This window comes from Salmo trutta, chromosome 18, assembly GCF_901001165.1.
Source record: "Salmo trutta chromosome 18, fSalTru1.1, whole genome shotgun sequence".
NCBI classification, from domain to species: domain Eukaryota; kingdom Metazoa; phylum Chordata; class Actinopteri; order Salmoniformes; family Salmonidae; genus Salmo; species Salmo trutta.
In genome coordinates this window covers 49,256,546-49,281,891 of record NC_042974.1, presented here as the reverse complement: position 1 = coordinate 49,281,891, position 25,346 = coordinate 49,256,546, and the positions used below count along the sequence as shown (strand labels likewise).

Genomic DNA, 25,346 nt, shown 5'->3' with positions numbered 1-25,346 from the left:
ACTGTTTGGCCATAGCCCACGCCAAATAAATGAAGGATACCCGTATAAAACAACCGTGACCATCTCTTGTGAAGACCAGACATAAGAGAGAGAACAATGGCTAAACATGGCCTTAAACTTGCGATGCTCCACCCCCCCTTCCAACCTCCCCTCTCTCCGCCGCTCTACCAACCACCAGGATGCCCAGCACAAGAACATTCCAGGCATTCCCGTGGTTGGCAGATAGCAGGTTGCCTGGCATGTCGGACCCCACTGTCTGTGGTGGCAAATGGCCTAGTTACTCCCACCCTCTCCATGGGAGCCCCCATTGGGAACTGTTGGAGCTGAGCATGAGAACGGCCTGGATGGCACTTTCTCGCTGTGCAGTTGTCACAGCAGTGGGAAAAGGTCCTCCACATCCCTCTTTTGCTGGCCCCAGTAAAAGCCCAGACGGAGGCGGCAGAGGGTTTTTGTGACCCCAAAGTGTCCAGTCCCCACCCCCCCATGAGTGCTCTGGAGCACAGTCTCCCGCAGTGCTTTTGGGACCACCACCTGCCACCTCTCCTCTCCCGTAGCTGACTCCTTCCATGCCCGCTGTGGCACGCCATCAGCCAGCCGCAGTATCTCAAACTTTGACCACAACCTTTTGGTCACGAGTGAGAGAGCTGCCACCTCTTTCCATGGTGGTCTCAGCTTCGCCTCTACCCACTGTAGCACAGGCTGTAGGTCTGTGTCCTGTCCCTAGTGCTGCCCCCATTCAGCCATGTCGACAGTCTGCAGCTCACAGCAGACAGGCCCGCTCGCCCGACACACTGTGGCACAGACCCCCTCCTTCCCACACAGCTCTCTCTGCAGTACAGGGCCGACGGGACATGGCATCGGCGTTGGAGTGGCGTGCCCCTGCCCTGTGCACCATTGTGAAGTTGTACGGCTGAAGCTCCTCCAACCAGCAAGCAACCTGCCTCTCTGGCTCTTTGAAAGACATGAGCCACTGGAGAGCAGAGTGGTCAGTCCTTACAGTAAAGGGCAGGCCACCCAGGTAGTACTTGAAGTGTATGATGGAATCCACAACAGCCAGGAGCTCCCAACAGGTGACACAGTAGCGGCGCTCATGTTTGTTGAATGTTTTGCTGAAGTACGCCACCACTCTCTCCCCCTCTGGCCCCACCTGGGCCAGCATCCCACCCATGCCCACATTGCTCACGTCTGTGTCCAGGATAAAGGACAAGGTGAGGTCAGGGGGGGCAAGCACAGGGGCCACGATCAGTGCACGTATGAGGGTGTTGAAGGCCTCCTCGCACTCCACTGTCCAAATGAAGACCTTGTCCTTTGGCAGCAGGTGGTTCAGGGGAGCAGCGATGCTTGAGAAGCCCCGTACAAACCTCCTGTAGTACGAGGCCAGGCCCAGGAAACTCTTCAGCTGATGCTGGTCGGTGGAGGTGGGCCAGTCTCGGACAACACCCACTTTGTCCTCCATGGTTCTGATACCCTCCTTCCCCACTTGGTGGCCCAAGAAGGACACCTCTTTCCTCATGAAGTGGCACTTCTCGGGGTGGAGCTTCAGGCCTGCGGCAGCCACCCTCTCCAGCACACGCCGTAGCGCCCCCGGGGCTGACTAGAAGGAGCTGCCATGGGCCAGGATGTCGTCGAGGTATCCCAGACACTCCTGTCGGTGAATGCCATCCAGCACCCTGTCCATCAAACGCTCAAAAGTAGCTGGAGCATTGCACAGGCCGAAGCACAGGACCTTGAACTGCCAGTGTCCTCTGTTAGTGGAGAACGCAGTTTTTGCTCTGGCCTCTGGGGAGAGGGGCACCGGCCAGTAGCCACTGCAGAGGTCTAGCGAGGAGAACCAGGAGGACCCCCTAACCAGGTCCAGCGACTCATCGATACGTGGTATGCGGTCTGAGTCCTTCCTGGTTACCTCATTCAGCTGCATGTAGTCAGCACAGAACCTCAGCTTGCCCCCTTCTTAGGAACCATGACGACTGCTGCCGCCTAGGGGCTGTCTGAGGGCTCGATGAAGTCTGCCCGCTGCATCTCCAACACAGCCTTGTCTGCCGCCTCCTGGCGTGCCAGCAGGATACGGTGGGGATGCATCTTGATGTGCCGAGCATCACCTGTGTCGATCTCATGCTGCACCAGGTGATTCTGACCAACCTCTTCCTCACTCAGCGCAAAGCTGTCTCTGAATTCAAACAACAACTGCCACAACCATTCCTGCTGCTCGGGGTCAAGACCAACACAGTTTTTCCCCCATATCTCCCTCACTGCAGACAGTGTCCTCCACTCTCCCATCTGGGGTAGCTGGGCTGCGGGGGGCACGGCCCGGGCTCACGGAGGGATGTATCATGGAGGTAGCTGGGGGAATGTAACACGCAGCCGTAGGTGATAGAAGGGCTGGGAAAAAGTCACGCACCGATGTGGGGGAGGGAGGGCAGCCATGAGTCTCTGCTGCTTTAACTGTTGGAGTAAGGGGGTAGTTGGGTTGTGTGAATGTGACATTGGGAGGGCCATGATGACTGCCGGCCCTCCCTGGAAGCTCAGTGTGCCCCTATTTAGGTCTAACTGGCAGCCTGTGCTCCTAAGAAAGTCCAACCCCAGGATACCATGGTCCTGCACAGCTGCCACCCACACAGGATGACGTACAGTCCTGCCCCCTACTATCAGTCATTATTCCCTTCCCTTTCATGGGTGCCAGCTCACCTGTAACTGTGCGGAGCTACACAGCTGTGGGCTCAAACCTGGCACAATATCCGGCCTCACCGGGGTTACTGTGGACCCAGTGTCCACCAGGGCAGAGCAGGGCACCCACTCCACAGTGACAGGGACATGACAAAAGTCCCCAACACAGGTCTGGCCCACCACAACAACAGGCTCCATCTGCTTGCACTCGTCTGCTTCTGGGGTAAGTGGAGCCTTGCTCCCCCGTCTGTGCCGGTGGGCTCCTCCTGGCGATGGTGGTGGTTGGGAAAGAGAGCCAGGGGTCCGGACTGCCCCGCCTATGCAGACCCCGAGCCGTTTCCCTGAACTCTGGGGGACCTAGGGAAATCCCGGTGCAGATGGGACCAGGGCAAATCTGACCACGACTCCATTTTGTTGCTCCCAGCCTATAGACAGAAACTAAAACAGGAAACGCCCGTGCTCAGGTCTGTTCAACGCTGGTTCGACCAATCTGATTCCACGCTTCCAAGATTGCTTCGATCACGTGGACTGGGATATGTTCCGGATAGCGTCGAACAACAACATTAATGTATACGCTGATTCGGTGAGACGTAGGCTACCTCTTGTTTCTGAATAGGGCTACCTCCAACAAAGAAGCCCTTGTGCCTGTATTGATGTGAGAAATAGGCATATCTACACAGTAATGGTGGATGGCTACGATATCAACTAGCCTAATAGGTTTTGTATTGAGGTGATAGCCCTATTTTAACCAGGTAGGCCAGTTAACAAGTTCTTATTTACAACTGCGACCTGGCCAAGATAAAGCAAAGCATAATGACAAAAACAACAACACAGAGTTGCGCATGGCATGAGAAAACATACAGTCAATAACACAATAGAAAAATCTATGTACAGTGTGTGCAAATGTAGTAAGATTAGGGAGGTAAGGCAATAAATAGGCCATAGTGGTGAAATAATTACAATTTAGCATTAACACTGGGGTGAGGGATGTGCAGATGATGATGTGCAAGTAAATCAACAAATTAAATAAGTTAGATTACTCAGGCAATGAACATGTAGACGTTTGTAAGACATTCATGGTGAGATCTTTAATAATAAACTAAACAGATGTAACAGTGTAGGTTCCGTCCATCTCTTCACCCCAACCTGGGCTCAAACCAGGGACCCTTACACACATCAACAACTGACACCCACGAAGCATCGTTACCCATCGCGCCACAAAAGTCGGGAGAACAAGGGAACAACCACTTCAGGTCTCAGAGCGAGTGATGTCACCGATTGGAACGCTATTAGCGCGCACCACCGCTAACTAACTAGTCATTTCACATCGGTTACACAGACACTTAAACTAACACGTGGCGCGTAACACATGTAGACGTTTTAAAGGCGTTCATGGTAAGATCCTTCATAATAAACTTACACGCAAACTGACACATGCCGCGAAGTGAACACAACGTGAATACTACGTCTACATAACGTGTACGTATAACTTCACGTGAACGCGTCGGCAGTTTGACGCCTTAGAAACAACTTGTCTCCATTGACAGTCCATGTTAATTCATGGCGGTATTTTATAGCGCTAGGAAGACATTAGGTGACTCGGTGAGAGGTATCAGTAGCTTCACGAGGCTTAATTCTGGCATGAATCATCCCCCATAGTCGACGAAGCACTCATGCCCATCATTCTAGCAGTCACCCTCAAGCGGTCTCTGTGCTCCAATGCCCTGGCAATCTCCTCGGCCAGATCCTCTGACGTCCATGCACACGCACCTCCTTGGCCATAATCGTCCCCTACCTCCACCTTCACTTTCGGATTCCCTCAGCATTTAACCCCGTTCTCACGTACATTAGCTAACCACGGTAGTCAGCTAGCTAGCTGGCTAACTTTTATCTACGTTTTAACTTCAGACACCAATGTAATGACCTGATTATAAATGAACATATTTCCAGGCAGAGGATGGAGTTTACGAACTCACGGTTTATTAAGCCAAATCCACACAGGCTACTGTTTGGCCGTAGCCCACGCCAAATAAATGAAGGATACCTATATAAATCAAACGTGACCATCTCTTACCTGACGTAAGAGAGAAAACAATGGCTAAACAAGGGCAAGGTCTTAACTTGCAATTCTACATCCCCTTCCAAACCCCCCACGCCACTCCACCAACCGCCAGGATGTCCAGCATCAGAACATTCCAGGCATTCTCGTGATTGGCAGATAGCAGGTTGATTGGCATGTCGGACCCCAAGAACACTGGGTACAACAGTGTAAGTACAACACAACCAACTGATAGCATAACACATAACTGTCTGTGCTGGTTGCTACAATATTAATAATACATGTAAAAAATGTAATCATTTTTAAAATTTTATTTTAAAAGTAGTGCACTGGGCTTTTACTAGTCCTGTATTAGGGACCTATTTAGGCGTCTGTAGTGCGGGTAAACATGCAGACGTGACCAAATACATGACTAAAACCGGAGCCAACTTTGCAGCAATTCATGTATACAGTGGATATATAGGATATAAAAATGAATGTGATATTTTAGGCGCTCTCACTAATTGATTGTACAATGTACACACATATGATTTTAGTTTGTGAGTTTGTCAGGCGTTCACTCATTGCAGTACAATGTAGAGAAAAACAGGGAAATTCAAGAGGGTGCTACGAAATTAATGTCAAAACATAGTTTTCTTTGCTTTATGTCACTATCAATTACATATAATTAATGATTAGATTGTTCTCTACAATATTATAACATTAATATACTTGTACTTGACAGTGTTGATGAAATAAGAATGTTAATTTGCTGTGACCGTTGCTAGTTTAGACTGAGCCGCTCTTGGTTGTATCTCTTCCATATTTGGCGTTGTGAGGTGGTACCATTTGGAGGTGTTTATGTAGTTAGACAGATCAAAATAAACTTGATACCTTCCTCATTTTCACCTCCAGATCCTTGGCTTTCATTGCCTATATTGGCAATCAATCTACATTGAGAGTGGATGTTTCTATGGTGATTTAAAGGGAAAGATTTAGAAATACACAATGAAAACAGGAACAGATTGTCTTCCTGGAGAGTGGATATTGAAATGTAGTCTCTTAGCATTGTAAATAAATATATATTTAGTTCCTATTTAGTTTTGTATTCAGCGGATTTCATATAGAAAAATACCCTGTTTTCACTCACAAACCTGCAGCTACTAGTTAGCTTTTCAGTTGACGTTCGAAGTTAGAGACATTCTGCTGCCGAGTGACATTCCATTCACGCTAAACAAGCTAAATTCTCAAGAGTAAATAGTCTAACTTTTAACCATATGTAACGACCCGGTATTGTGTTCTGTGTTTGTGGGTGTGTTATGGTTCTCATGGCTACTAGCAGGGGTTAAATGTGTTAGGACAGAGGGAAAGGTTGGGGGGGTATGATGGGTAATCCCGCGGGATTTGGAAATGCATAAATAGGGATTACTGTCTCATCTTTCTCTCTCTTTCTGTTCGGGCCTTGATCTGTCCCTATGGGGGTGACCCTTAACTCGACATGGTATAATTGTGTACGTTCGGTATTTAGCGGCGTGGGCTGTGGCCTGAACAATAGCCCAGTTTAGGAATAAACCTGTGTTCTGACCTGCACACCTAGAGTCCGTCTCTTTTCCTTTTATGACCCAGCCGGGTCATTACATTGGTGTCAGAAGTGCTTTCGAACTACGGGATCGAGACTAGGCGAGTTAGCTGTTCAGTATAGGCCGGGTTGGCTTTAGCGTAACTCGCATCTACGGTCATGATGCTTGGGGCGAGGCGGAAAATTAAGGACGAGTCGGACAAAGTGTCCGTTGTGGGCTCGGGGGTACCCGGTCGGGAGGGTCGGGCGGCGACTGCCGTAGATGACCTGGAGGACCACATGAGGGGAGTTAAATTGTCAGTCAGCAAGATGGCAGAACTGGCGGGTTTTCCTTCACACCGCTCGAGAGCAGACGTCACGGCGACGGGCATATCGACGTCACCGGGTGCGGAAATGGCGGGGCCTGCGTATGTAAACAGAGATGGCAGCGGCCTATTGCCATTAGCCACAGTAGCGGCTAAACTACCAAAGTTCAATGGACAAGGTAAATGGGAAGTTTTTTTCACTCAATTCGAGTTGTTGGCTAGAGCCGGGAGCTGGTCTGACGAGACGAAAGCATTACAGCTTGCCCTGAGCCTGGCAGAGGAGGCGTCGGAATGCCTGTTAACGCTAGCCCCGGACGAGAGGGGCGACTACGGTGCGCTAGTGGAGGCATTGGGGGGCCGTTTCGGCAGCGACGCGCAGCCCAACATGCTGCGGATTGAACTGAGTAACAAAAAGAGACTTCAGGGGGAATCATTAAAGGCGTTGGCAAGTGGTATTCTGAGCCTGACAAGGCGGGCTTATGCAACTATGCCGATTGGGGTGCAAGACGAGCTGGCACGGGACAGTTTTGTTAGAGCGCTCTCTTCCACCGAACTGGGTAAGCATGTTCAGATGGCGGACCCACCATCTCTGCGGGCTGCAGTGGAGATAGCCAGGAAGAGGGAGCTGATCTGGGGTGAGGGAGTGAGAGTGGAAGTCGCCAGTCAACCAGAGGTGAGAGCAGCGGTGGCTGGGGTGCCAGGGGTCACGAAACCAGAGTGGGTCGACGAGTTGGGCGGGCTAGTCAAGACTGCTTCGCTTGTCATGGAGAGGGGCTCCAGGCAGCGTCGCAGTGTCAGCTCAACTCCTATTGTCTGCTGGGGTTGTAGCCAGCCTGGCCACATTCAGCGGGAGTGTGGCAGATTCCCCCGTCACCAGGGAAACGACGGCGGGTTCTTGCGCAGGGGGCAGCGCGGACCCACCCCCCCCCCCCCGCCCCCGAACCCACTGTAAGCAAAAGAGGTACCCAGCAGCGCAGACAAGAGGGTGGGGACCTGCTCCCCCAGGGTGTAGCTGCCGCCGTGTTTCCTAGTCCGGTAGTTGTGGTGGGACGTACCACCGTTGGGGACTTCTGTAATGTCATCGTCAACGTAGAGGGGGTGGAATGTTTGGCCCTGGTCGACACGGGCTCTACAGTAACCCTGGTGAGACCAGACATACTACCTGTTGGGGTGCGGGTGGAGCCGACCCTTGTCCAGCTACGGACTGTCACGGGGGAGCTAGCCCCCATGTTAGGGAAGTGTCAGCTATCTGTGACTGTGGGGGGGAGAACTGTGGGGTGTCCGGCATGGGTAGCAGCGGTGCAGGACCCCTGTATACTGGGAATGGACTTTTTGAAAAACTATGGGGCTCAGTTGGACTTAGCGTCGGGCACTTTGAGGCTGTCGGGGGGGCCCACAGTGGGAATGTCGACTTCGGGAGGGCCAGCAGGGGGCAGGGCTGTCCCTCCGTCTTCCTCCAAGCTTGCAGAAACTCCACCGGTCATCCCGGCTGCTCCCTTGGTCGTTGTGCCATTCCAGCAGCTGTCTCCGGCGGCGACGGCCTTCACTCCCCATCATGGTGCAAGCACAGGCAGCTCAGTAGCCCAAAACACACTGGCTCCTTCACCCCATCAGCCCGACGGGGGGAAGGAGGAAGCTATCAACGCCGTCGAGGCTGTGTGGCTGAAGAACTGTCAGGGTCTGGATGAGAGACAACAGAGACAGTTAAAGCAGCTGCTGTTGGACTTTAAAGATAGCTTCGCTTGGGGGGAAGATGAGGTAGGACAAACGCACCTAGTTCAGCACGAAATAGACACTGGGGACGCCCGACCCATTAAAATTCGGCCCCGTCGTATTCCCCTTGCCAGGAGGGAAGCAGCAGACACAGCTATTGTTGACATGTTGCGGGCTGATTTCATTGAGCCATCAGATAGCCCATGGTCCGCGCCGGTCGTCATGGTGCCTAAGAAAGGGGGTAAACTTAGGTTTTGTGTTGACTACAGGGGCCTAAATTCTGTCACCACTAAAGACTCTTATCCCCTACCGAGGATTGATGAGTCGCTAGACCACGTGAGAGGGTCCTCGTGGTTCTCCTCCCTTGATCTGCGCAGTGGCTACTGGCAGGTGCCCCTCTCGCCAGGGGCACGTGAAAAAACGGCCTTCTCCACTGATAGGGGCCATTGGCAGTTCAAGGTGCTGTGCTTCGGGCTCTGTAATGCTCCTGCCACCTTTGAGAGGCTCATGGACAGAGTGCTGGCGGGGGTTCCGAGAGACGAGTGTGTTGTGTACCTAGACGACATATTGGTGCACAGCACATCGTTTGAGGGGGCACTGGGGGCAATTAGGCGAGTGTTGGAGAGGATCTCGGGGGCGGGGCTAAAATTACATCCGGGAAAGTGCCATTTCATGCAAAGGGAGGTGGCGTTCCTGGGGCATCAGCTGGGTGGTGAGGGCATCAGCACGATGCCAGACAAAGTAGAGGCTGTGAGGGGGTGGCCAGTTCCAGGGGGGAAAAAGAGGTTAAGAGCTTCCTGGGGCTGGCATCCTACTATCGTAGGTTTGTGAAGGGGTTTGCGGGGGTAGCGGTTCCTTTGAACCACCTTCTCAAGGAGGACACTGTTTTTCAGTGGACCGAAGAGCACCAGCGGGCGTTTGAGGCCCTCAAACGTGCCCTGATGGAGGCCCCTGTCCTGGCCTCACCAGACCCGAACCGTCCGTTCATCCTGGACACCGACGCAAGCAATGAGGGTTTGGGGGCTGTGCTGGCTCAGCGTGGTCCTGATGGGGAACACGTAGTAGCTTATTACAGCAGAACTTTTGATAAGGCTGAGAAACGCTACTGCGTGACAAGGAGAGAGCTTTTGGCTGTCGTGGCAGCAGTACGCCATTTCAAGTACTACCTGGGGGGCCTGCCGTTTGTGGTCCGGACGGATCACTCCGCCCTGCAGTGGCTTCTCTCCTTCAAGGAGCCAGAGGGTCAGATTGCCCGCTGGCTGGAGGAGCTGCAACCCTACGACTTCCAGGTGAAGCACAGAGCCGGCCTTCGCCACAGCAATGCAGACGCCTTGTCCCGCCGCCCGTGTGCTGAGGTTGGCTGTGGGTACTGCGCCAAACGGGTGGAGCGAGAGAGAGAACTGTGCAGGGAGGAGGGAGTCACCGCCACGGTGAGTCAGCTGAGGGTGACAGAGTGCCGGGAGCTTGAGGCTGTGGACGTTGGGGAGTGGAGGCGTCGCCAGGAGGAGGACGCAGAGCTGCGTCCTGTGCTGCGGTGGGTGGAAGAGAGAAGACGACCGCCGTGGGGGGAAGTAGCCCCTCTATCACCAGTCACCAAGGGACTGTGGGCTAAATTCACAGTCCTTAGAGTGGCTGAGGGAGTGCTCCAGAGGGGGTGGAAAAAGCCAGCGACTGGAGAAATTACTTGGCAGGTAGTGGTGCCCAAAAGGCTGCAGGGGAGCGTGTTACAGCAGCTTCATTGGGGAGTTGGCGCAGGGCATTTTGGGGTCTCCAAAACGTTAAAGCGCGTGCATAAAGGCTTCTATTGGGCCAGGCACAGGAGGGATGTTGAGGACTTTTGTAGGCAGTGTGACGAGTGTGCTGCTAAAAAAGGACCTCCAGGTCAGTCACACGCCCTCCTACAACAATTCCCAGTAGGGGAGCCCATGGAGAGACTGGGGGTAGACATAGTGGGGCCGTTTCCAACCACAGACAGCGGTAACAGGTGGATTCTAACCGCTATGGACTACTTCACCAAGTGGCCGGAGGCTTACGCTCTCCCAGACCAGGAGGCAGCGACAGTAGCTGATGCGTTGGTGGGGGGAATAATCAGTCGGTTTGGGGTGCCACAGTCTATTCACAGTCTATTCACAGCGACCAGGGGAGAAACTTTGAGTCACGGGTGTTCTCAGAGTTGGGTAGACGGTTCCGCCCCCAGAGTGATGGGCTGGTGGAAAGATTTAACAGAACGTTAGCACAGCAGCTGGCCATCGTTACCTCAAAACACCAGAGAGATTGGGACACCCACTTACCGTTTATTCTTATGGCATGTAGGTCGGCTGTTCAAGAATCGACTGCGTGCTCCCCAGCGCTACTAATGTTAGGTCGTGAGTTGCGCACCCCAGCCGAACTGACGTTTGGCCACCCTCCTGATAATGATGACGGAGTTTTGCCTGGCCCGAACTATGTGTGCCGTCTGCAGAACCGGTTAGAAGCGGCTCACACCTTCGCAAGAGAGCAACTCGAGAACGCAGGGGTCCGCCAAAAGCGCCACTACGACTCGCGCGCTAGGGGGAGGCACTTTGGAGCGGGAGAATGTGTGTGGCTTCACAACCCCACGCGCAAGAAGGGGCGGTGCCCAAAGCTGGACAGTGCATGGGTGGGGCCGTGTCTGGTGATAGAGAGAGTGGGGGAGGTGACGTACCGGGTGGAGGTCCCCCCACGGAGCAGGAAGGTGGTGGTCCACCGGGACCGATTGGCACCCTATAGAGGGAGGAAAACGGTAGGAAATGGGAGTGAGGTCTCTGATGTGAGCCCACGGGAACAGTCTAACGAGGAGACTCTAGCGCAACCTGAGCCTGGGATGGGGGCTGCATCTTCGGAGGGCGCTGGAAATGACATTGGGGCAGATGAGTGTTCTGGGGGTTCACCGGTGAGAGCCACGGGGAGGCCCAAGAGACTGATGCGACCTCCGGGTCGTTTTAAGGATTTTGTGTGTAACCCTAGGGGCTAGGGTTTAGAAAGGGGGGGGGCTATGTAACGACCCGGTATTGTGTTCTGTGTTTGTGGGTGTGTTATGGTTCTCATGGCTACTAGCAGGGGTTAAATGTGTTAGGACAGAGGGAAAGGTTGGGGGGGTATGATGGGTAATCCCGCGGGATTTGGAAATGCATAAATAGGGATTACTGTCTCATCTTTCTCTCTCTTTCTGTTCGGGCCTTGATCTGTCCCTATGGGGGTGACCCTTAACTCGACATGGTATAATTGTGTACGTTCGGTATTTAGCGGCGTGGGCTGTGGCCTGAACAATAGCCCAGTTTAGGAATAAACCTGTGTTCTGACCTGCACACCTAGAGTCCGTCTCTTTTCCTTTTATGACCCAGCCGGGTCATTACACATATGTAGATACATAGGGTTTGAACTATGTTTTTCTGACCGAATTCTCTATTGAATGGACATATTTGCGTAAACCTTGAATTAATTAATCATTTTATGGGTGATATGGGGGTTGGATAATTTATTTCGACATTATAAAGAAAAACTTGGCACCTCCCGGACTTCACTCCTTGACTTTCCTCTTCAGTCGGTTGCTTCAACCTTACCACTCAAACAAGTCCGATGTCATGATGTTGGCTAGCTAAACTCATTCGTAGAAACAATTAATTGGGTCTGTCATCTCGACACTCCTCCGGTGTAAAGTTGTTTTTGACGAAAATTAAAACTTGTCAGTTTTTCACTTTCACAGGGTCGGAGTAGTAACATGTTCAAGTACTTAAGACGTTGACTCGAAACTAGTTTGTGCCTTTAGATTGAGAAAATTAACTAAGGGTGAATATTTGTGTTTAGAAGTCAAAATATCGTAAACATAAAAAAAAGTTTTGGGGGTAGTGTGCTTTAGAAGAACAATTGTAGAAATAGGCGGGGTTTATTACTGTGGCAACCCAATGGGAGGACTGGAGATGCGCATGTCAGCGTAGCATCATGGGTAAGATTACACATTGTGAATAAACATTAAAAGACAAATCACATTTTCTCTGACGATTTCGCGCCTACATTTCCTCAAGAGATGTCATAACGTCATTTTTAAATATTAACATTTCAAAACTGTAACTACAATTCGTATGGGTCTTTCTCAACATTTACGTCATTTAGCAGACAAAGTGATGGGATAACTAAATCTTATGTGGGAACAAGTGAGCCTAGGCTAGATTATACACATGGAGTAATGAGTAGGGTTCTGTTTTAAATGCGAAAGTAATTTTTTGAAAAAAAATAAAAAATAAACCTACCTTCCAAATGAAAACTAGTTTGAAAATTCAAACATATTTTTTGGGAAAGAGATGTTTCTGGACGATGCATTATCAAATTAGAGTCTATCCACCAATGAGTTTATTGAATATAAAACCAAAACAGAATTGATGTCAAAGACATGACCTTACAGCTTGTCCAAAAACAGTTATCAAGAAAATAATGTGTCATTACAATACCACATAAATAAAAAGTTTGCAATGGCATTTGGTAACTGGCAGTTATATATGTTTGTACAATTTGGCCCAGCAGATAAACCAAGTCAACAGTAGGGCCTCTCTCTCAATAAAAAAAGAGCAATGTAATTCAATACAAAGATAATATTAATGCTAATAGTGTTACCAATTCTGCTTGAAATAAGCACAGTTGTTTTAGAGAAAAAAAATCTAAAATAATGCATCAAATACAAGTGTTTTTCTGTATTGCATTACAGAATGTCTCATGAAAGAAAGCACCAAGAAAAATATATTAAAACTACAAAAAAACAAGACAAATCGGCAACATAAAAACAGGGTTCAGCCAAAATATCACAGTGATATATGAAATATAAAATGCATAAAGACTGGATAGGTAATTTAAACATCATGGAGGCGTTTTACAAAATCTATGGAACAAACATTCTACAAAGGCAACAAAGGGGGTGAGAAAGCTATGCAATAAACAAACCTTGTAGGGATTTTGTCACAAACAAAATTTCAAAATAATCTATTGCATGTGATAGCACCAACTTTTTGCTGAGTGCATTTTGCCATATAATACACATACATTGGAAAGGTTGTACATTGAACAATATATACACAGAATAATACAAAACCAAGGTTATTGCTATATAACACATACATACTTTGATATGAAAAACTGATGTTTTCCTTTTATAGGGAAAAGAGAAATCAGGAATACAGACATCTGTACCAGGCCATAACACAAGTGCCCCAAAGAGGCCACTAGCGGTGTCCATATTTGGCAGACCAGTCTGTGCGCCCATGGATGGCCTGTACTGGGAGGCGAGACCGTAGGCCAGGTGTAGTCTTGGTGGGTGACGGCACATAGGATGAGGCACCCATCTGACTTCTGCTTGACGACCTCCAGGTTGCATAATCTGTGACACCAGGGACAAACCACATTATTACATTACTACACAGCACTAAGCCTGGATTGACAACTGATCTTTGTAGTCTCAATGCACACTCACTTGATGCTGTCGAGTCCCCTATCGGTCCAAGTTGCACTCTTTGGCCGGCAGAGTCAACCTCTTTTTTGAAATAGGATGGTACATATCCACTTGGAAGTGTATTTGAACCTGCGATTGTGCCATCAAAGATAAAAGGACATTCAAGTTACATTTTTACTGGAAACAGACAGACATCACCCTAGTTTATACCACAGCCCTCTGTTTAGTAAGGTGACAGGACGTTGGTCCCAACCCAAACCGTTACCATGAGTGTTTCTGCTAGGAAACGTCCCTCCTACAGGAATACTGCTGCTGCCCCAGAGGTTGCTTTCACTGTAGTCTTTGTTGGAATTTATTGCCATATTTTTTTTGGTACTTAAACCTGCGGGTGAGATAGGAGAGATTAGGAAGTTGAGAAAGTTTGCAATGTAACGTAATTCACAACAAGCTGCCCCTTGTGGCTCAACAAGACTAAATCATCATGACTCAGCAACATTAACCAATCCTTAGATTATCATTGATAAATCAAGTGATGAAAATAATGTAGTGTCACCCAGATTAAAAAAATTATTTGGCATTCTATATCAGAGCATGTACATGCGTATGTCTCTGATTTGGTAGACAAATGGCAAATAAACCGAGTTCAAAGTTTACTGATAAAAAAGGCTCAATGCCGAATAATGAGTGGCCAATTTTATGATATACAAACAGTAACTAGACGTTCCTTACTGAAAATATGAATTTGTAAAGAAGGTAATGTTTTTATATTTTCTACCTGGTAGATATCTTGACTGCTTCAAGTAATGCTGTTTGGCAGAGGCTGTCCTCAAAGGCTCCTGGTAGGACATGGCCTTGTTCAGATTCAAAGGTGCATTGTCACCTGTCGACACCTGCCCCTTACCTTTGGGGTTGCTGAAATCCAAAACATTTCCGTACCTGAAAGACAAAGCAGAAATGCATAAAGCCTTTATCTGAAAATATCAAACTGATATCACATGGGGACAGTCTCACCTGCTCAACGTCTCCTCTCTTCGTTTTTCAGAAGGAAAGTTTGTTTTGCACAGAACACTTAGAGAGGTCAACTCTGTGTCCTCAAAGTCATCCCAGCCGTCACCCTTTAAAAGGCCTGAGCCGTGGCCCCATCGCCGGCGTCCTCCACCCTTAGGTTTCACCTGATAGCTTAAGAAGTTGGCATTTTCAGCCTCCTGGGTCAACTGGAAAAAGGAAATGGTGTATTAACAAAGAAGCAAAATGGTTCAATTACATTTCATCAACTTTGCATGCCTAGCCATTGAATTTGATGAATTTAACAAGGTATTCTAACATCTAATGACATGATTACACTGATGACAAGCATTCGTGCTCAGCTAGCCCTGGTTGGTGACCGCAAACTCACCTGGCTCTGCAAGCTCTTATCAACAATGTAAGGTAAACGGGTCTGTGGGACTCTCGTAGTCTCCTCCTGCTTCACAATGCGGTTGGGCTGCTCTCGCAGCAGCTCTGTGTGCCTCTGGTATAATGGAACCAGGGTGGGGGCTCCCTCGATCTCTTGCAGGGGCCTGGACGAGGTGAAATGTGGATTTGGGGGCACTGACTGGGGAGGGGGCACTGGTTTGAGCAGCAGTGGTTGTTGCTGCTGTGATGGTTGTGGAGGTAGAGGACCAGGCTGAGGCCTGCCCTGCTCCAGGATCTGCTGAGGAGTGCCCAACGCCTGACCCACGTAGAAGTACGAGTACCTGAGGGCCTGCAAATGGAGAATAAAATGATTGATTGGTTTCCATTCAGCCCTAAGCAGGACATATTAATCAGCCAACATGCCATTAAATGTTAGAATATCTAAAATTGTTTAGCTATGCACAAGCTAACACAGCTGTAGATCTATTATTTATTTCAGTATTCACCAGTCTATTGGTGGATGTTAAAATAACTATTCTACGGATGCATGCATGTTCATATGTATCCATTCTCAACATTTATTTTAGTACAGTTTTAACAGAGATATGCCCCAGCCAGGGTTAGCTACCTGTGCAGAGGCTGGCCTCTTCTTAGGGTCCCACTGGAGTAGGTCTCTCATGAGGTGGATGGCCTCGGTACTGGCGTTGGGGATCAGACTCCTCAGATTACTGGGGACACATTGAGGCCAGCGGAAATTCATGGCTACCGACAACTGGAAGCCCTCTGGCCAGTCATTCTAGAGGAAGTGGATTAAAAACAATTATTATTGAACTGCTTCAATTTCACCATACAGAAATAAAACAGATCATTTAAAAAATGTTATGACAAAAATTGTGGGAAAAGGTTTAATTTCAAAAGCATGTCACACAAGACCAATCACATCTTCAGTGCGGTTTGATTTATGCATTTAACACCGTGAGACATTCTACATGAAGATGTGAGGACAGTATAGCTTATAATCAGGTTGATATACTGGATCTAACAGCCCCAGAGAAGAAGGCTACCTTCTTTGGAGTTCCCAAGACTTGGCAAATTTTGAAGATGGTGTCCACTTCACTGGAGCCTGGGAACAGAGGCCTGAGGGTGTAGAGCTCTGCCATAATGCAGCCAACAGCCCACTGGTCTATAGGAGAGCTGTAGGAGGTGGACCTCAGCAGCACTTCTGGAGCTCTGTACCTGGAGATCAAATCAAAGTTTGTCGCATACACAGATTAGCAGATGTTAAAGCAGGTAAAGGGAAATGCCTTTGTTCCTAACTCCAGCAACACAGTAAATGTCTAACAGAACCACAGTAATACACAAATAATCCCCCCCAAAAAGAAGAAACAAATATCAGAACTAGCAATGTCAGTGTCCGGGATATACTTGGGATGTATAGACAAATAGGGAAAAAGTTATGTACAGCAGTAGTTATATAGGATGATCCATATTGAGAATAGTGTATGTACAGTGCATTCGGAAAGTATTCAGACACCTTGACTTTTTCCACATTTTGTTACGTTACAGCCTTGTTTTAAAATTGATTAAATGTTTTTTTCCCCCCCCCTCATCAATCTACACACAATACCCCATAATGACAAAGCAAAAACAGGTCGTTAGAAATTGTTGCAAATTCATTAAAAAAATGGAAATATTACATTTACATAAGTATTCAGACCCTTTCCTCAGTACTTTGTTGAAGCACCTTTAGCAGCGATTACAGTCTTGAGTCTTCTTCGGTATGACGCTACAAGCTTGGCACACCTTTATTTGGGGAGTTTCTCCCATTCTTCTCAGCAGTTCCTCTCAAGCCCTGCCAGGTCTCTCCAGAGATGTTAAATTGGTTTCAAATCCGGGCTCTGGCTGGGCCACTCAAGGACATTCAGAAACTTGTCCCGAGGCCACTCCTGCGTTGTCTTGGCTGTGTGCTTAGGGTCGTTGTCCTGTTGGAAGGCGAGTCCTGTTGGAAGGTGAACCTTCGCCCCAGTCTGAGGTCCTGAGAACTATGGAGCAGGTTTTCATCAAGGATCTCTGTACTTTGCTCTGTTTATCTTTCCCTCGATCCTGACTAGTCTCCCAGTCACTACCGCTGAAAAACATCCCCACAACATGCTGCCATCACTATGTATTACTGTAGGGATGGTGCCGGGTTTCCACCAGACGTGACACATGGCCTCGGCCACCCAAAGCGTTCAATTTTGGTTTCATCAGACCAGAGAATCTTGTTTGAGGAGTGGCTTCCATCTGGCCACTGCCATAAAGGCCTGATTGATGGAGGGCTGCAGAGATGGGAGAACCTTCCAGAAGGACAACCACCTCCACAGAAGAACTCTATTACCCAGCTCTAGGAAGAGTCTTGGTCGGGTCTAAACTTCTTCCATTTAAGAATGATGGAGGCCACCGTGTCCTTGGTGGGTATTGTGTGTAGGTTAATGGAGGAAAAAAATATATTTAATACATTTTAGAATAAGGCTGTACCGTAACAAAATGTGAAATGTCAAGGGGTGTGAATACTTTCTGAATGCACTGTACATAAAGTGAATAATCAATTGGTTTAAATCAAATTCAAACAGTATAATGTTGCAGGAATGCTAATCTTATCTTTGTCTAACTACAGAAACAATTTTAGAACAATAGACATTACGTAAACATTAAAGTGAACAGTGTTCAATGACTGTACATAGAGCAGCAGTCTAAGGTCTCAACACAAGGAAGGAAGAAAGGCTTTATAGGCTGGTTGATGCTGCACATGAGAGAAAATACAAGAGGAATCATGTCACAAGCTGACAGAAAAGGAGACCAATAAATTCAGATGGACCAAGTTCTGTCTTACTGATCAATCACAAAATGGTGTCAGACACATCATATGGAGGTAACAAAACTAACCATCTTGTTGAAACATAGTCTGTGTACGGCGGCCGAGATCTTATCTCACGGGCAAGCCCAAAGTCAGCTATTTTCACCAGCTCTGGTCCCATGCACAGAAGGTTCTCAGGTTTCATATCCCTGTGAAAAAATCCTGAGGGGAAAATCATACAGTGAGAATACAAAGTAACAAGTGTACCTCATTTATAGAAAATGTGCAACTAAAAAAACATCTCCATGCTAGTGTATCGTTCTGATAAGTATACAGTGGATCATACCATGCTTATGAATAAATGCTAATCCCTGCAGTATCTGGAACATAATATTTCGCACAGCAGATTCAGGGAACAGCCGAGACCTGTAACATGATACAAATAACAATACATGAGGCATGATTTCGACCTACTGACATACTGAGAAAATGTATCCAAAGCATTGAACCCATTTCAAATAGCCTATATTTAGGCTATGATTTAAAAATATATATATACTTATTTACCTGTCTTTCATTAGTTGATACAAGTTCTCCTTCATGTATTCAAACACAAAGTACAAGTGGTCATTTTCCCGTATAACCTCCTTGAGTTTGACCACATTCGCATGGTTGAGTTTCTTCAAGGACTGAAAGAAGGAACAAATTAGATGGTACCTCAGCAATCAAGAACAGGCATAAAGAACTCACCTCAATCTGTATATCATCAAAAACAGCTCTGCAACACTCCATGTAAGACTTCGATACATAAAACGTTAACACATTCAAGGCCACACCCTTAAACCTGCCATATAACAAAACATTTTTGTTCAAAATCAAAACATGGTTTGACAATCATAGCACTTCCCAGTGGTCACTGGCCAGGATGTCATTCTAAATAAGAATTTGTTCTTAAATCGACTCACCTGGATAAATAAAAGGTACAATTTAAAAAAATATATATAATAACCTGTATATCATCTTGGGTACAGTGTGGGAGACAACTGGTATTTCTAAAAGTGCAGCCATTAGTGATTAAAAAAACAATGTTTTAAGCAAACCAGGGCAGATCAACAATGACAAGCAACTAGGGTCTGACAATCTGGATGGAAAATTACTGAGGATAATAACACACGATATTGCCACATCTTCAATTTAAGCCTACTAGAAAGTATGTGCCCTCAGGCCTGGAGGGAAGATAAAGTCATTCCACTACCCAAGAATAGTAAAGCCCCCTTCACTGGCTCAAATAGCCGACCAAGCAGCCTGTTACCAACCCTTAGTAAACTTCTGGGGGAAAAAATGTGTTGTTTGACCAGATACAATGCTATTTCACAGTAAACAAACTGACAGACTTTCAGTAAGCTTATAGGGAAGGACATTCAACAAGCACAGCACTTACACAGATGACTGATGATTGGCTGAGAGAAATTGATGAAAAAAAGATTGTGTGGGCTGTCTTGTTAGACTTCAGTGCAGCTTTTGACATTATTGATCATAGTCTTCTGCTGGAAAAACTTGTGTTATGGCTTTACACCCCCAGCTTTGATGTGGATAAACAGTTACTTGTCTAACAGAACACAGAGGGTGTTCTTTAATGGAAGTCTCAAACATAATCCAGGTAGAATCAGGAAATCCCCAGAGTAGCTGTTTAGGCACCTTGCTTTTTTCAATCTTTACTAATGACATGCCACTGACTTTGGTAAAGCCAGTGTCTATGTATGCAGATGACAACACTATACACGTCAGTTACTACAGCAACTGAAATGACAGCGACACTTAACAAAGAGCTGCAGTTAGTTTCAGAATGGGTGGCAAGGAATAAGTTAGCCCTAAATATTTCTAAACCGAAAAGCATTTTATTTGGGACAAATCATTCACTAAACTCTAAACTAAATCTTGTAATTAATAATGTGGAAATTGAGATGACTAACCCTGGATTGTAAACTGTCATGGTCAAAACATATTGATACAACAGTAGCTAAGATGGGGAGAGGCATGTCCATAATAAAGTGCTACTCTGCATTCTTAACAACACTATCAACAACGCAGATCCTACAGGCCCTAGTTGTCACACCTTAACTACTGTTCAGTCGTGTGGTCAGGAGCCACAAAAAACGACTTAGGAATATTGCAATTGGCTCAGAACAGGGCTGCACGGCTGGCCCTTGGATGTACACAGAGCGATAATATTAATAATATGCGTGTCAACCTCTCCTGGCTCAAAGTGGAGGAGAGATTGACTTCATCAATACTTGTATTCATGAGAGGTATTGACATGTTGAATGCACTGAGCTGTCTGAACTACTGGCACACAGCTCGGACACCCATGCATACCCCACAAGACATGTCACTAGAGGTCTCTTCACAGTCCAGAACAGACTATGGGAGGCGCACAGTACTACATAGAGCCATGATTACATGGAACTCTATTCCACATCAAGTAACTGATGCAAGCAGTAAAATTAGATTTAAAAACAGATTAAAAAAAGGTAAAAACACAAAACACCTTATGGAACAGCAGGGACTGTGAAGCAACAAACATCGGCACAGCCTCATGCACACACACATGGATTTAGTACTGTAGATATGTGGTAGAGTAGGGGCCTGAGGACAGACAGTGGGTTGTGAAATCTGTGAATGTATTGTAATGTTTTTAAAATTGTATAAACTGCCTTAATTTAGCTGGACCCCAGGAAGAGTAGCTGCTGCCTTGGCAGAAGCTAATGGGGACCCATAATAAATACAAGTCACAGTAAACGGGTGAAGCAGGACTCAGTTTTCCCATGCACTGGAAAGTATGGGGGCAACTTTCAGCATGCCATATTTTCTTAGTAGAAGGGAAAGTCATTATGGGTCTTGGTGGTGGCACATGCTATTTACAGCTGACATTCCAACTAAGATCCCACAGGGGCTGGATTATTCTAATATGCTGCTATGCTTCTTTGGTACCAAGCTCTAAAGTAAGGAATGAATGTCTGGCACAGGATCTAGAGTTCAAATCCAAGGGCAGTACACAGAAGAATCACCTTTAGATTATTTGTGCTGGTTTCTGTGGTTCTGAGCTGGAATGTAAATAGTCATACAAAAACTGTAACAGGTGAAACAGTCAACAGCTGTGGTAGGTTGTATTTATAATGTTTCCATGTTTTGGAATCAATAGGTTGAGCATTTTACCCACAAGCATCATATCTGGAAAGAAGCACTTACTATAACCTCACGAAGATTCATGCATTCTTCCCATGAGTAGAACTTTCTCTTCATTCTGAAACAAATTTGCAATCATTCACAATTAGCTTAACTTAAAGGGATATTTTGGCAATGAAGCCCTTTATCTACTTTCCCAGAGTCAGAAGAACTAATGGATACCATTTTCATGTCTCTGCATCCAGTATGAAGGAAGTTTTGCAAGCCAATGCTAACTAGCATTAGAGCAATGACTGGAAGTATAAGGTATCTATCTACCAGCAATAGTGCTAACGCTACTTAGCAACTTCCTTGGGAAATAAAACTGGTATCCACAAGTTCATCTTACTCCAGGGAAGTAGATAAAGGGCTTCATTGTCAAAGGGCTTTATTTACCTTTTAATAAAAAGGACAGACATCATAGATCCCTTTTATTATAAAACATACTGGGACTCTTAATTGATATAAGAAGTTTGATTCATAAGAGATGAATACTTAGTGCGTAAAATATGATTGAAAACACCAAACAGGTTCATAACATGTAGGCCTTCTCTATTTCAATCTCAAGACAGAGAAACCACCAACATCATGGATTTACGCAGCTAATAATGGCTAGTCCGACATTATCTGTTCCAGCTGGCAGATAGCCGCTGATACGTTGGTACTGAGGGATACTGCATGATTCTGGCATGTTCTACCTGTCCAGAGTCAGGCGAACTTGTGGATAACATTTTTATATCTCTGCATGTATGGGTATGAAGGAAGTTAGTGGTAGTTTCGCGAGCCAATCCTAACTAGCGTTAGCGCAATGACAAAGTCTACAGGTACAGTAGTGTTGCTTTACAACCAACCTTTACTTGGCAATAGGCTACTTTCTCAATTCCCAACTTGGAAGCCATCGCTGTCTTCTAAACTTCCATGGCTAGTTGTAGGTGGTTCATTGGAATTTAGAAAATGCTCTGTTAAATTAAATAAATGTTTTGCGCCATGGTCGAAAATTTGCTGCTTACCCTTAACACTACCTACATATCAACAGCTATCCGCCAGCTGGAACAGATAGTAATGTCATACTAGCCATTGATTTATTAGCTTGGATTTATGCTGCTCGTCTGCGGCTGACCCACACACTTCCTGTCAAAGCTATAAATAGAATCCAGTGGCTTTTATGGTGCTGCCCAAAGGTACCGTACCCACCAAGATATGCCTTTTTTATCAGCTAAATGTGTGGGCCTGTCAGTCATCCGTGCACTTTTATTTGTATACACATCTGTCTAGCCAGCTGTCAGCTTAACCACATGTACTATGGGAGTGGCCACCTGCTAATGCCATTCCTAGCAAATCCCACAGGCACTGGCAGCTCATTTTACTACACAGCTTAGCAGCTACAACCACTTGTAGGCTAAAGCCCTACAATTTAGCTACCAGAGGATAATATGTAGCCTACACTAGCTACCAACCCTGCAAGGATGAACTGGATAGGCACAGAGATCAGACATATTTTTTCATAATAATAATATTTCAATGACAATGTGCCCTACACTCACTTCTTAATGGCGACTAGTTCCCCTGATTCCAGGCTGCGGCCGAGGATGACTGAGCCGTAGGTGCCATCCCCGAGCTGCCTGAGAGTGGTGTATCTATTCATGGCGCTGCCCTCTCCTCGCCATTGCCTAGGGGAAGATCAGATCACTATGGGCAGGAGGAACACAGAGATGGCAGGCTTGAAGCCCCCTGCATCTGTTGAGTGTAACCAGATTTTCCTGTGACAACAGCAGTGGACCACAGGCACAGCTGCAGGACTCATGTTGTCATGGGCTTCTTGCCTCTTCCTGAGGAAAAGGGATGGGATGTCATTAGAGAAAGCCATAAAACCAGCACAGAGGGAAAATATACACTTGGTTAGTTTTAAACAATACAAGGAATCTGTGACAGAGTTTGTAATTGAATGCACGTTACACAATTTATTTGACTATCTCCTTAGATCTAAAACAGACAGTAGTACTCGTTTAGCCTACCCTACTCATAGACGCTAACTACCTTTAGCACCTAATTTAGGGATGGAAATTTCGGTCAATTTTGCTGCTGACTATCTGACCATCAGTAACCTTAACCGGTCAACAAATATATTTTTTACCCAGAAAATACTATGCATGCATACAAGGAACGGCCAATTTAAATTAAGAGCTTAATGGAAACATGCAACAATAGCAAGTCTATCATCTTAGAGTCAAAATGATATAGCCTACTGTTGAGCATGCAAGCTAATAGAAGCTAATAAAACGTAATTTTCAAACATTTGCCAAAAGGCAATTCGCGGGAAAACACCGTTCTAAACAGCGCATCTAATGTGAGCGGTTCCATGTGTCAGAGATGAAAATCTGTTAGACATTTTGAACGAGGGGGCATCTAATAGCAACAACTATGATTAGTTGCTAATATGACTAGGATTAACGTTAGTTGCTAATATGACTAGGATTGTGCTTTTAGCTTCTGGACAACGAAAGAAAGTTGATATGAAAACCAATAAAACAGGAGAGAAATGCTGGTTAAAGGCATGAGGAAGTCTCTAAAATAATTGCCTCCACGTTTCTGTGAATGGATTTTGGCAAGGCTACTTTGAATCAGGATAAAACATTATTTGAAGTAAAAAAAAAAAAGCTTCAAGCTCACATTGCATAGTGGTGGGTGACACAGCCTGCCTACCGTTGACTATAGTCTGCACTCGAATGGCAAATGGAGGCGCGCTTTAATTACGAGTGGAGATGGATAAATAAAAAAACACTATTTTTAATCGTGGCCATCACAACAGTTATACACATGATTGCATTTAGAATTGTTATTTTTTGAGGCAATGACTAAGTCGGCTCTTTTTGCTGGCGCGTGTGATAAATAAGATACATGACCACTAACGAAATGCACCAATGTCATTCCACAAAAGTATGCAAATTAACTTAACTGTTAAGCATGACAGGTCAAATGTATTTTCGTTAAAGGTTAAACGTTAACATCTCTAGCGCTTATAGATGAAGGCATCGGTTTTCTAAACGTGAACACGCATCGCTTGCGGTACGGTTTGGAAACATAAGGAATATCTTCCATATCAGCGAGAAATAATAAATAAAAAACGAAAGGTTAAATTACTAGGGTTAGTGTTACCACACTAACAGACCGGAGGCAGACCACCTGTGTTACAGTAATTAGCCATCTACCATGCTCCGAACACCTGTTTATGCGAAGGCCGCCAGAAACCAGTTGCAACTGAAAACTACTGTCGGCTGCAACTGTCGGTAGGACACTACTAATTAAGAGTACATACTTTGAGTCTAGCTATTTCATCACTAGCTAACTAGTGACCTAACGTTACCAAAAGACATGCATAAGATTAAGTGTAAAAAAAAACTGTCTGGTAATATTTCTGACCATAATGTCATGTTTACCTAGTTAGCAGTACTGCTAAATAACTTACTGCTGCAACAAGAAACAAAACAATGGTGCAGCGAGCTAACGTTAACGCGTTGGTTAGCTAGCTAGCTAACTCACGTTAGCCACACGATCAATCTTTGATTGCTGCTGATAATGACAAAAAGTAAGAGTAAAAGACGCTCACCCACTCTGTTTCAACTCGATGAACAAAGCATCGCTGAACTACAATAGTCAACCACTCTCACATAGGGCCATCACAACAAATCACAGCTGCGCGACCACCAAGGCAGGGTGTAGCAGATTTGTGTATTCTTCTTCAGTGGTGTTTGCCAACCAATGTTATATTACCGCCACCTACTGGACTTTCCCTATTGATGTTCTTCCCACTTATGACGAAGCCTGTCTATTTTTTAAATTTAAATAATTAGACAAGAACAGATTTTTTTATTTACAATGACGGCCTACCCCACACGACGCTGGGTCAATTGTGCACCACCCTATGTGATGCAGCCTGGATTCAAACCAGGGACTGCAGTGACACCTCTTGCACTGAGATGCAGTGCCTTAGACCGCTGCACCACTCTGGAGTCTAACATCTCTTCTGTTCTGTTCTGACCATTGACTCTATTCTGACACCAACACCTTGTTGGAGCCATAGATAATGATAGAGGACTCTAGTGTCCAAAAGCTCAATTTAGCATGGCCAGAGC

At 46.3% G+C, this 25,346-nt stretch overlaps 1 protein-coding gene across 2 annotated transcripts; it reads right to left on the bottom strand.

Moving 5' to 3' along the window:
* Positions 1-12,639: 12,639 nt before the first annotated feature.
* On the bottom strand, positions 12,640-24,975 carry LOC115153440 (serine/threonine-protein kinase ICK). 2 transcript variants are annotated; one of them, XM_029698884.1, is made up of 14 exons: positions 24,821-24,975; positions 22,758-23,042; positions 21,238-21,292; positions 18,556-18,677; positions 18,335-18,414; positions 18,078-18,210; positions 16,217-16,388; positions 15,781-15,948; positions 15,154-15,501; positions 14,769-14,971; positions 14,533-14,693; positions 14,023-14,139; positions 13,779-13,886; positions 12,640-13,685 (listed from the first exon to the last, which is right to left on the bottom strand). In XM_029698884.1, exons 2-14 carry the CDS (start codon positions 22,856-22,858, stop codon positions 13,531-13,533), a joined length of 1,923 nt encoding a protein of 640 aa, XP_029554744.1. In that variant the 5' UTR covers positions 22,859-23,042; positions 24,821-24,975; the 3' UTR covers positions 12,640-13,530. The 2 variants fall into 2 exon arrangements, with proteins under 2 accessions (XP_029554744.1, XP_029554745.1); XM_029698885.1 differs by having other exon boundaries at positions 24,825-24,964.
* Positions 24,976-25,346: the final 371 nt, after the last annotated feature.

Bases quoted from the DNA above. Each gene is read 5' to 3' on its own strand.
- LOC115153440 (XM_029698884.1), bottom strand. From the start codon at position 22,858: ATGAATAGATACACCACTCTCAGGCAGCTCGGGGATGGCACCTACGGC. The intron at 15,502-15,780 runs GTAGCTAACCCT...CTCCATTTGCAG, and splicing joins AGAGGCCAGCCTCTGCACAG to GCCCTCAGGTACTCGTACTT. The intron at 14,694-14,768 runs GTGAGACTGTCC...TTTGTCTTTCAG, and splicing joins AGAGAGGAGACGTTGAGCAG to GTACGGAAATGTTTTGGATT.